Source organism: Coregonus clupeaformis, unplaced genomic scaffold (genome assembly GCF_020615455.1).
Source record: "Coregonus clupeaformis isolate EN_2021a unplaced genomic scaffold, ASM2061545v1 scaf1412, whole genome shotgun sequence".
In the NCBI taxonomy this organism is placed as follows: domain Eukaryota; kingdom Metazoa; phylum Chordata; class Actinopteri; order Salmoniformes; family Salmonidae; genus Coregonus; species Coregonus clupeaformis.
Genome location: NW_025534866.1, coordinates 22,809 through 35,807, shown reverse-complemented (window position 1 = coordinate 35,807; position 12,999 = coordinate 22,809). Strand labels below are relative to the sequence as shown.

The 12,999-nt window shown below is 43.7% G+C and overlaps 1 protein-coding gene across 3 annotated transcripts in view; it reads left to right on the top strand.

Annotated features, from left to right (window-relative positions):
• Window positions 1-12,357, top strand: part of LOC121558086 (carcinoembryonic antigen-related cell adhesion molecule 5-like) — a 48,197-nt gene extending 35,840 nt beyond the window's left edge. Inside the window, exons 11-15 of one of the 3 annotated variants that reach the window (XM_045218167.1) lie at window positions 8,471-8,497; window positions 8,932-9,006; window positions 9,402-9,449; window positions 9,705-9,769; window positions 12,079-12,357. In XM_045218167.1, coding sequence (XP_045074102.1) covers window positions 8,471-8,497; window positions 8,932-9,006; window positions 9,402-9,449; window positions 9,705-9,745 — 191 coding nt within the window. In that variant the 3' untranslated portion in view covers window positions 9,746-9,769; window positions 12,079-12,357. Of the gene's footprint in view, window positions 1-8,470; window positions 8,498-8,931; window positions 9,007-9,398; window positions 9,450-9,704; window positions 9,770-12,078 lie in introns of all 3 variants that reach the window. The other 2 variants (XM_045218166.1, XM_045218168.1) reach the window with 2 other exon arrangements.
• The last annotated feature ends 642 nt before the right edge of the window (window positions 12,358-12,999 follow it).

The following is a 12,999-nucleotide window of genomic DNA, read 5'->3' as shown; positions in this document are numbered from 1 at the left end:
AGGGAATTAAATGTCAGGAATTGTGAAAAACTGAGTTGAAATGTATTTGGCTAAGGTGTATGTAAACTTCCGACTTCAACTCTATACATACAGTATCTCCATTCACTGCACTCACAGTACAGGACATCAGTGTTGTTTTTGTCTCATCCCAGCAATAAAGAGACCTGTTGTAATCTAATTAGGGACCTTTACTCACTAATATATGTGTGTGTGTGTGTGTGTATGTGTGTGTGTGTGTGTGTGTGTGTGTGTGTGTGTGTGTGTGTGTGTGTGTGCACGCTCGCAGTGGTGGCAAAAGTACTCAATTGTCATACTTGAGTAAAAGTAAAGATACCTTAATAGAAAAGGACTCAAGTAAAAGTCACTCAGTAAAATAGTACTTGAGTAAAAGTCTAAAAGTATCTGGTTTTAAATGTACTTAAATACAGTGGTGAAAAAAGTGCTCATTTGTCTTACTTGAGTAAAAGTAAATGCTATACATCAAATTCCTTATTTGAAGCAAACCAGACCAGACGGCACAGTTTTCTTGTTTACTTTTTACGGACAGACAGGCACATTTACAAATGCAGTATTTGTCTTTAGTGAGTCTGCCAGATCAGAGGCAGTAGGGATGACAACACATTATTGTCACGATCGCCTATGAAATAGGACCAAAGCGCAGCGTTGGGAGTGAACATACTGACTTTAATATTAAACACACGAGAATACAAAAGCACGATCCGTGAAGTCCTCAGTTACACCGACTGAACAAAGAACAAAAACCCACAACCCCAAAGTGAACAATGACAGTTTAAATATGGCTCCCAATCAGAGATAACGAGCCGACAGCTGACACTCGTTACCACTGATTGGGAGTCACTCGACCAAACACAGAAACAACCAATAACCACCCAACCAATACCCAAACACAACAAAAATTAACACACTCTGGCCCAAAATACCAAGTCCCGGAGCCAGAGCGTGACAGTACCCCCCCCCTAAAGGCGCGGACTGCGACCGCGCCTCAAAAAACCCAAATAGGGGAGGGCTGGGTGGGTGTTGCTCCTCGGAGGCGGCTCCGGCTCTGGCTCCGGGCTTGACCACCACCCTACATCAATCCCCCCGTAATGGCCCCGGTCCGATCCATACCAGCTGGCTGGATCAGTACTGATGACGCGCACCCCTAGCTTGGCCCGTGAGGCAGGAACGGACCGGACCTGGCTGACGACTCGCCTCCTCGGCTTGGTGCGTGGAGCCGGAACGGACCTCCTCAGGCTGACGACTCGCCTCCCTGGCTTGGTGCGCTTAGCAGGAATAGGCTGAACCCGGTTGACGACTCGCCCCCTTGGTTTGGTGCGAGTAGCCGGAACGAGCTGACCCAGGTTGACGACCTGCACCCTTAGCCTGGTGCGAGTAGCAGGAACAGGCTGGGTTGGGCCGGCGACGCACCCCGTAGGCTTGGTGCGGGGAGCAGGCACGGGCCGGACAGGGCTGACGAAACGCACCACAGACTTGGTGTGGGGAGCAGGAACAGGCCGGGCTGGGCTGGCGACGCGCACCGTTGGCTTGGTGCGGGGAGCAGGCACGGGCTGGACAGGGCTGACGAAACGCACCACAGACTTGGTGCGGGGAGCAGGAACAGGCCGAGCTGGGCTGGCAACGCGCACCGTTGGCTTGGTGCGGGGAGCAGGCACGGGCCGGACAGGGCTGACGAAACGCACCACAGACTTGGTGCGGGGAGCAGGAACAGGCCGAGTCGGGCTGGCGACGCGCACCACAGGCTCCATGCGAGGAACAGGAACAGACAGGACCGCACTGGGGACACACACCCCTGGCCCTCCACGGGGATCAGGAACGGGCCGGACCGGACTGGTAACACACCCCAGTACCTTTCGCCCTGCCTCCACACCTTCCTTCCCCTTCGTGACCAGTGGCCCCCTTAACCTGGCGGCCTCCTCTGCCAACCTTCTGCACTCCTCAATCCCGTACTCCTGCTGCCCCGACGTCGTGAGCCCCCCCCAAAAAAATTTCTGGGGGTCTCTCCCAGTGGCGGCTGGTGAAAAATATTCTCGGTGGGGCTGTGCCATACTTTTTTTTTCCTGTAACCATCGCGATATATTTTAACACAAACTGCAGGACAGCAGTGCTCAGTGAAACATTCAGTAATTATTTAATGCCAATATTAAAAAGTTGAGGCATTCTTACACAAAAACATATTACACAAACCCAAGCCTTTCATTTGCATTTAAAGTGAACTTTTTACCATTGGTAGTAAACAGGCAACGCAACAGGCATGCTGTCAGAACAGAGTGGAAAGTGGACAATAACATGAAATTATTATAAAGTTTATAGGAAATCTTACACTGTATAAAAGGATGTATAATATAGAAATGGATATCAAGTGGATGAACTCAAACCTTTGACTGGAAGAATAGCATACAGTATTTTATGATCATACTAAATGTGACTAATTGTTAATGTGCTCCAGAACTGCAACAATTAATTAATACAAAACAACATATATACAGTAATATTAGCAAAGACACTATTAAGACTTTCTAGAGTACCATATATAACTGGATTTTTTTATGCTAAGGTCAACTATATACAAAGAAACATGCGGCCAGAGCTGCTCTGTGTGTGTGTGTCTGTCATCTTATTTGTACAGGAATTTTGCCCGTCTGTCCTTCTGAGTGGCAAACCTCTCAATGACCCTTTGATTAAAGTCAGGAATGTCCCTGACAAGTTTCTTCTCCATGGAGAGCATGGCCAGAGCGTTCAGGCGATCCTGTGTCATGCTGTTTCTCAGGAAGGTCTTGATCCTTTTCAGTGTAGAGAAGCACCTTTCTGACTCAGCAGTTGTCATGGGTGTGGTGATGAGGATCTTGAGGAGGCTGGCAGTCTCTGTGAAAGTGCTCTGAAGGTTGTTCTCCATGAAGAACTGGTACAGGGGCACTGCACCACTACAAGCCTTGAACTCACTGTTCTCATAGATGAGGGACAGTTCGGTTTTGAGCTTGGCCTTGTTCAACATGGGGTACGCCTCCACGGTTGTTTCAAGCGCTGTATCGGGGAACTTCACACTGTGTTGTGGGAACAACTCTCCGTGCAATAGTGTTGCGCTGATGAGGTGCTGGGTGAAGGAGAACCTCTCTTTGGCATGACTCAGGATGGTATCACATACCTGTAAAAGATACATCATCAGCTTTAATTTGCAATTAAGCTATTTTGATGCAAGTGATCCTGACTGACACATGCCTATGTCCAACTCAAGTATATGATTACCAAGGTGCTGATTGTTCAGGGTTTTGGCTACATACTAAAAAAAAAAAAAAAAGTTCTATGGGGAAACACTGACAATTACATCACAACTTACCTCTATAGCCAACCTCTGTTGTTCTCCTGGTCCCAGCATCCTCCGTCGCTTGATGGGCTGTTGCTGCTCGTCAGATGCGCTGTCCCCACACAAAGAGGGAATTGAGGCCCTGGGTCCAAAAAATAAAGTTTAATTTGATAACTTGCAATCAGACTTCTTAGCTCACTGTAATTCCCCCTCAACACACAACCAGTGACTTTTATATATATATATATATATATATATATATATATATATATATATATATATATATATATATAGACAGACAGACAGACAGACAGACAGATAGTGTGTATATACACACAAACTATGTCTAGTAACTGCTTTTAACCTGTGATGTACATAATTAACTGATGTTATTACGTTTTAAAGCCTTTTTCTATTACATTTGTGAGAGGGATGCAACATAATTTTGTTCTGCTGTGCACTTAGCAATAAAGTTAATCTTCAATAACAACTAGGCCTCTTCTAGAAATTGACCTGGTGGACACCTGAATAATTATTACAAACTGTGTAGTACTTTCCTGCATTATTATCAACGTCTGATTGTGTCTTTTGGACAAACACTTGTTCTCGTGGTCGAGTAACAACAACTGCGCTCCTTGAGTGACGGGGTGGTACTTGGTGAGAGAGGGAGAGAGACGACCCAAATTGCGGAGTAAACTAGAAAAACGGACGTTACACATGGCGGAGTGGCATTACCACATTTAACAAACCAAACATTGAAATACCGTTATAGAAGGTAAAGTAAAAACCCAAACTGGTCTGTGCATCAATACCGGTATATAGTAATATATAGGCAACATACCGTAAATCTGTATCAATTATGTATCAGTTTTACATGTGACCCATATCAAATTTGCGCATTCACACTGAAGGAGCACACAAATGCAATGCTCATTTGGCGTGATTGTCGTGGTAACACAGGTGAAAAAAAATCCTGAATGGTATCCTAATGGCAGCCATTTTGGTTAGGGAGAAATACAAACAACTCTACTGCCATACATTCCAATTAGACTGAAGGCATACAGTTGTGTCCAAATATATTGGCACCCTTGGGCTTTTCTTAAATAATTCCCTATTTCTTCTAAAATCAGTTGAAATTTGAGAGGAAAAAATGGGTCTCCACACCTTTAATTATATTTCTGTAAACTTAAGTTTACAATTGTAATTTAGAAAATATAGACAAATGTCATGGACTAAATTATTGGCACCCTGGAGCTAGTACTTGGTTGCACAGCTTTTGGCCAAGATAGCTGCCAACATATGCTTATTGTAGACATCAATGAGCTTGCTGCACCTTTTCTGCTGGCAATTTGGCCCATTCTTCAGCAGCAAACTGCTGTAATTCTTCAATGTTTGAGGGTTGCACTCCACCAACTTCTTTTTTCAGATCTTGCCAAAACTAATGTGGTCCCGTGTAGCTCAGTTGGTAGAGCATGGCGCTTGCAACGCCAGGGTTGTGGGTTCGTTTCCCACGGGGGCCAGTATGAAAAAATGTATGCACTCTTAACTGTAAGTCGCTCTGGATAAGAGCGTCTGCTAAATGACTAAAATGTAATGTAAATGTCTTCTCTTTCCTTTTAAAATACTAAAACAAATATAATTGTGACGGCTCTATGATAATCACTCACTTTGATGACCAGACACATTTAGGCTTTTAAACTGTTGTAAGTGAACTATTCATCTTTCTAACAGCATCTTTATCAGCCAATAGTAAATATAGTTATTTACCTGATTGTTAGCATGCTTTCTGTGAACCTCTGGACAATTGCTTTAATGAAGACAGGGTCGATGTTCCTCTTCTGCAGCTGGCTGAAAAGCATGTCCACATTTGGCATGATCTTGTGGAACAGTGCCAGGAAAAAACAGAAAGCCTCGTCTTCGAGCATCCTCACAAAGCCCCCCGCCTCTCTGACAGTCGGGGCATCAAAGTTCCCAGAGTCTCTGATGGTCTGGAAACACGTTAGGAGGTCATCCCTGTACTGCGTACACAGTGTTTACAGCGCGACTGTGGAAGTTCCACCGTGTTGTAGAGGCTCTGGGAGTCTATGCGCAACCACTTCGTCAAGCACGGTGGTTCGCTTGGGAGACCTGGAGAAGAAAGCAGAAAATCCTGCAAGGTCGGAAAAGAAAGTGCCGATCCTGGGGATGCGTGAAGTAGCCTGCTGCATGATGAGGTTCAGCTGATGTGCATAGCAGTGGACGTAGTGCGCATTTTCGTACACATCCACTATTTTACGCTGCACTCCGCCGGTGGCTCCCCTCATCACACTTGCTCCGTCGTAAGCCTGGGCAATAAGTTTGGCCTTTTGTCCATGTGAGAGTATGGTGCTGAGCCTCTCCAGCAGCGCTGTAGCGATGGTGTCGGGCGGTTGCGTTCTCGATCAAAATGAACTCGAAAAAACGCTCTTGGGACGTTACTTTTAGCATCGATGTAGCGTATCACAAGCACCAACTGGCAGTGGGTGGAAACGTCAGTCGTCTCGTCAGCTTGAATGGCGTTAAAATCAGCACTCTTTACTTCCTCCAGGATGTAATCCTTAAGCACTGACAACATACAGTCCAACAGCTCGTTCTGTATCGTCTTTGACGTGCCCTTAAAAACGGTAGCTGTCTTCAGGTGCTCCTCCAGCACACTGTCGAGGGAGGCAACAAAATCCACTAAGCCCCGGAAAATGCCGGGGTTGTCCGAGGAGTCAGTCTCCTCGTGCCCACGCAAGGCCAACTCAAAAGCCCCACAGAACTTCACACAATCGATAATTTTGGATAGAATGTGCCTGTTTTTATCCACCTCCTCATTGTGTTTCCTCACCGCAATCCTGTGGCCGTCATCCAGCTGCGTAGCAATGTTCACCCTTCCTAATACAGCTAGCTTTACAGAGTTGTCCATGTGTGCCCTGGTGTTCTCATGTTTCTTTACCTTCTCTGACAGGTGCTTCATATCCCTCACTCCGGTACCTGTCCATGCTGAATCTGACCCCGTCGTTTTAAAAAGCAAGCACGGAAAGCAAAATAAAGCATTAGCATCAGCTAGCCAAGCCTTCCTGGTGTACCAGCTACGGGAGAAGCCGCGCATATACTGCTTCCCTTTCTCGCTAGCCTGCTGTCTGATTGAGAGGTCAGGTTGATCTGGGCCCAGCTCTTTCACCCGAACTTTCTCTGACAAAGTTCTCCTCTCAAACGGATCTTGGAGGAGAGATTTCACCGAGTTAGGGTTGGGTCTTGGAGGAGTAACGTTTGCGTTCGCCATTGTCGTCTAGTAAAAATGGCGCCACTGGAGCCCGGTCCTTATTTTATCAGGGGCGAGCTTGGGGCGATAAAATAATCGCCCTCCTTGGATTCGAATTAAAATCGCTGATTAGCTACATTTTATGTCATACATTCATATCTTAAATTAGCAATTGGCTTAACTGCTACGTAGACCCGCCTCCTCGGGGCACTTTCTGTATCGCCCAGAGCTGACGAGGCGTTTGACAGGCAGAGGAAAGGTTGCGAATATGATTTTCTATCATATCTTACACATATTACTGTGTGCATTCCATATTTCAAACACACAAATATTGACATACTGATGTTTTTATTATTATTATTATTATTTTTATTTTTTTATTTTTAAAAAGAAATAATTTTATTTAAGGGGGCGGCGCCCTAGCGCCCTCTATCGGCCAGCCGCCACTGGTCTCTCCTCCCCGTGGACCAGGCCTCTATAGTCCTTGCCCAACCTTCGCTCTTCTGTCTCCACCACTCGTCATTCAACTCCTGGAAATGCTGCTTGGTCTCGTTGTGGTGGGTTTTTCTGTCACGATCGCCTATGAAATAGGACCAAAGCGCAGCGTTGGGAGTGAACATACTGACTTTAATATTAAACACACGAGAATACAAAAGCACGATCCGTGAAGTCCTCAGTTACACCGACTGAACAAAGAACAAAAACCCACAACCCCAAAGTGAACAATGACAGTTTAAATATGGCTCCCAATCAGAGATAACGAGCCGACAGCTGACACTCGTTACCACTGATTGGGAGTCACTCGACCAAACACAGAAACAACCAATAACCACCCAACCAATACCCAAACACAACAAAAATTAACACACTCTGGCCCAAAATACCAAGTCCCGGAGCCAGAGCGTGACAATTATATTGATAGGTGCGTGGATTGGACCATATTGCTGTCCTGCCTGAGCATTCGAAATGTAACGAGTACTTTTGGGTGTCAGGGAAAATGTATGGAGTAAAAAGTACATTATTTTCTTTAGGAATGTAGTGAAGTAAAAGTAAAAATTGTCAAAAATATGAATAGTCAAGTACAGACACAATGTTTTTTAAAGAAAAGTATGAAAAATGAACAAGAAAGTGTGTGTCATCATAACCTAATGCAAACTTAAAAGACTGTAGGTGCCTAAATATGAAATATTTTACAGAAAATAATGCACTGACTATTATGTGACTAAAATGGGACTAAGGGAGTGGATGTCATTATGTTCATGATGGAAGTTAAGTTAGAGGTTTGTATGAACTATTTAATAAAACAAAAGAAAGTTACAATGACTCAAATGACTGACTAAAACTAGACTAGAATCGTCCAGAGTCGACTGATGATAACTAAAATCAAGGATGAAATGACTTAAATGGGACTAGGATTAAAGATATTTTAGTCATAAAGACTAAAACTAAATTAACACTGCCACTAAAACAGGTAGTAACACTACACACCTTTTTACATGGTACTTCTGAGGCCATTTTGACGATGCAGATATGTGAAGATGTTGCCAGAAATGTGTTTCTCATATTATTTGTGGTGGCATTTATTTGAAGAATATGTTTTTGTGACATGTAAACTTACATACAGTATGAAAAGTTGATGATTATTCATGTGAGTTTAAAGTTAGCAGTGTGTGTGCTAGCATATATAAAATGTGTACGATGCAGTTGCAATCTGCAAAGATGAGTCAAAGCCTGAGGGTAAGACACAGTGGCATTCACCAGGAATTCTGCAACTTAGCATCCTTTCCATTGTCATCCAGAAGTGAACACAACAAATACTAATGTGGTCTGTGTATGAGAATGTTAACCTCAACTTTTCTCTCTTCTCTTCTCCTCAACTCAAGGCAGTGATGGAGTCCAGCCAGAACAAGGCAAGTCATCCAGTTAATTTCAGACTGTATAAACAGAAGTAACTTCTTTAAAGGTGGACTATACAGAAATCACTCCTCCATTTCCTGGTTGATAAGATTCTAATAGTTTACCTCATTTCAGTTTCTGTGAAAAAACAAGCAGTCATTGTGTAGAGAATCATTGTACCATCTAATCATTGTACCATTCCATAACCTAAAATATTGTATTTTCAGCTGTTTGCAGCTGGTGTACAAAACCGGAAGCATAGAAATAGCACACACAGAACAGATCTACTGCTTCTTAGACTTGCTTTCAATGGGAATTAAAGATCTATAACAGTTCTATGTGAATTTGGTTGGGTCGCCCAAAAAGTACCATATTGTACCTTTAAGTAGAATTTGATACAGTAGGAGAGAGGCTGTAGTTGATGTTTTCCTTCTGTGTGATTCTGCAGGGGTTACGTTAACGGCCAACCCCAAAACAGGGGAATACGACAATGACAAAGCTGTAAAGGGGCAGGAGAATGGAGGTGTGTATGAAACTTAAGCAGATAGTTTACCCGGTAACAGAGTGCTCTGGCAGTTACAGTGAACTCCAACCATATTTGTCCTGATGATTTGGTTCCTGTAACATTATACTGTGTATTATAAGGATAGAGGGTTCATCTAGAACAGGGGTGTCAAACTCATTATATGAAGGGCTTAGTGTCTGAGGGTTTTTGGTTTTCCTTTCAATTAAGACCTAGACAACCAGGTGAGGGGAGTTCTTTACTAATTAGTGACCTTAATTCATCAATCAAGTACAAGGGAGGAGTGAAAACCCGCAGACACTCGGCCCTCCATGGAATGAGTTTGACACGTGATCTAGAGGGTTACTAGAAATGATCTCATTAGAACAAGTTTGTCCTTCTGTTCTCATTAGCAGATGAACCCAGTGGATCCAACAGTCCTAAAGATGAGTCAAAGCCTGAGGGTAAGACACAGTGGCATTCACCTGGAATTCTGCCATCTACTATGTTGTTGTTTACCTTGAGGATTGGTAGAGCCAGTTTGTGGTTCAGAATAGACAGGTATCCCTGTACTATTTGATTGTTGTAGCTTATGAGGGTGTGAAGGGATGACCAGGGATGTGTGTGTTAGCTTGCGTGCTGACCTGCATGTGCGTGCGTGCTTACGTGTGTGTGTGTGTGGTTAAGTCCAACTCTTCTGTTGTGTGTTTTCTTGCCAGAACATCATCTGAATCTGTTGAGGGCGGCTGACGACAGCTAGTAAAGAATCCAGTGTTTTAGGATGGTAAGTATAAGTCTGAGAAAGACACTAACCACAAGATTTATTAACAAAGCATTTGGAAGTGCTCACATTGTTATTACATTGTTATTATGTTTGTGATGATAGGAATACCTGGAATAGTATAACAGCAATTCTTCTACACCCCCCCATATTTATTTATTTTTATATATATATATATATATATATATATATACACACTGCTCAAAAAAATAAAGGAAACACTAAAATAACACATCCTAGATCTGAATGAATGAAATAATCTTATTAAATACTTTTTTCTTTACATAGTTGAATGTGCTGACAACAAAATCACACAAAAGTTATCAATGGAAATCAAATGTATCAACCCATGGAGGTCTGGATTTGGAGTCACACTCAAAATTAAAGTGGAAAACCACACTACAGGCTGATCCAACTTTGATGTAATGTCCTTAAAACAAGTCAAAATGAGGCTCAGTAGTGTGTGTGGCCTCCACGTGCCTGTATGACCTCCCTACAACGCCTGGGCATGCTCCTGATGAGGTGGTGGATGGTCTCCTGAGGGATCTCCTCCCAGACCTAGACTAAAGCATCCGCCAACTCCTGGACAGTCTGTGGTGCAACGTGGCGTTGGTGGATGGAGCGAGACATGATGTCCCAGATGTGCTCAATTGGATTCAGGTCTGGGGAATGGGCGGGCCAGTCCATAGCATCAATGCCTTCCTCTTGCAGGAACTGCTGACACACTCCAGCCACATGAGGTCTAGCATTGTCTTGCATTAGGAGGAACCCAGGGCCAACCGCACCAGCATATGGTCTCACAAGGGGGTCTGAGGATCTCATCTCGGTACCTAATGGCAGTCAGGCTACCTCTGGCGAGCACATGGAGGGCTGTGCGGCCCCCCAAATAAATGCCACCCCACACCATGACTGACCCACCGCCAAACCGGTCATGCTGGAGGATGTTGCAGGCAGCAGAACGTTCTCCACGGCATCTCCAGACTCTGTCACGTCTGTCACATGTGCTCAGTGTGAACCTGCTTTCATCTGTGAAGAGCACAGGGCGCCAGTGGCGAATTTGCCAATCTTGGTGTTCTCTGGCAAATGCCAAACGTCCTGCACGGTGTTGGGCTGTAAGCACAACCCCCACCTGTGGACGTCGGGCCCTCATACTACCCTCATGGAGTCTGTTTCTGACCGTTTGAGCAGACACATGCACATTTGTGGCCTGCTGGAGGTCATTTTTCAGGGCTCTGGCAGTGCTCCTCCTGCTCCTCCTTGCACAATGGCGGAGGTAGCGGTCCTGCTGCTGGGTTGTTGCCCTCCTACGGCCTCCTCCATGTCTCCTGATGTACTGGCCTGTCTCCTGGTAGCGCCTCCATGCTCTGGACACTACGCTGACAGACACAGCAAACCTTCTTGCCACAGCTCGCATTGATGTGCCATCCTGGATGAGCTGCACTACCTGAGCCACTTGTGTGGGTTGTAGACTCCGTCTCATGCTACCACTAGAGTGAAATCACCGCCAGCATTCAAAAGTGACCAAAACATCAGCCAGGAAGCATAGGAACTGAGAAGGTCTGTGGTCACCACCTGCAGAACCACTCCTTTATTGGGGGTGTCTTGCTAATTGCCTATAATTTCCACCTGTTGTCTGTTCCATTTGCACAACAGCATGTGAAATGTATTGTCAATCAGTGTTGCTTCCTAAGTGGACAGTTTGATTTCACAGAAGTGTGATTGACTTGGAGTTACATTGTGTTGTTTAAGTGTTCCCTTTATTTTTTTGAGCAGTGTATATATATATATATACATATATATACAGTATATACACAAAAAAATAACGTTACTACCACTGTCTTTTGTCTAAACTAACACCTGACTTATTTCACCTGCTAGCACTGACTTGTTAAAAAAACTTATTGTGATCAAGATGTAGTTGTCCCTGATTGCACTGACTTTGCTCACAGATGCTTGTTTAAAGAAATGTACTTACTGTGATCGAGATGTGGTTGTCCCACTGGCTATCCTAAGTTGAATGCACCAATTTGTAAGTCACTCTGGATAAAAGCGTCTGCTAAATTACTTAAATGTAAATGTAAATGATGATCAACATGTGGTATTTTTCTTTTAATTTGGATGCAATGAAAGACACACATTGAACAAGTCAGATTGGTGTATTCTTAAAGGAAAGGAATAGCACCTGTTGTTGCATTTATAACATAAGACCAAGAGTTTTTCCTGACCATGTGACCTGACCAGGAAAAACTCCTGGCCCTAGTCATTAGTAATGTTTTGTCTCATGAGCTCTGATCTCTATTGCTTCCTTCCAGGTGGTGGTCTTCCTGGTGCTGAACTGAGGACCACAAAAATGGGGTTTGAAGTCTCTCAGTACATGCCTCCATATCTGTTACATTGAGACAAATGACCAAGAAGAGAGAAACTGTTGATGTTTTCGATTAACTATAAAATGAAGGAAAACAACAGGCAAACACTGCACAAAGTAACTTTCCTTCAATCAGATGAATCTAAAGTGCTGGAGTACAGAGCCAAAGCAATGTGAATTTGAGGTGTTTGATATTTATATATTTTCAATAAATTGATAAGTTCTATATTGGATTTTATTGGATTATTATGACCTCTGAAAGTTATAAGGCAGATTTGTTTAATAACCTGATTGGTGAAAGCCATTAACTCCACGTCACAAGGTGGCGCCAAAGAGTAATATACACGACTAGGCAGGGACTCTTCCGGGGAAGGGTGGAGAATCTAGGGGCTACATTGTAATAATTAAGAAATGTGTTGAGCATGTGATCTAGGATACATTGTAACAATTATATATATATATATATGTTGATCATTCTAACCATTAGCCAACAAATTCTTAACCACATGATTGTGCAATTTCATTGTCAAGAAGTTCTCTAGTAGGAAGTTGACTTTCACTTCGACTTCTTAGGCTACGAAAAGGGAGCTTTCTCAGAAAGATCAACATGTAATGTAGCCTCGTAGGCTACTGAAATAGCAGCAACAAACAGATTTGACGAGTTATCATTGGTTGTGCATGGTTTTCTCATTCTAGTTTTTTATTAGGCTATTGTGTGCGCCTTACAACCAAGGTGCAAACCACAGGAAAAACAACGTGTGTGCTACACAAGGCTCAAACGTTGAACGCGTCGGGGTGAACTGAAACTTTGACAATGTAAAGTAGTCTACCTACCACCAACATAATCGTATGAAAGTGGTAAAAAAAA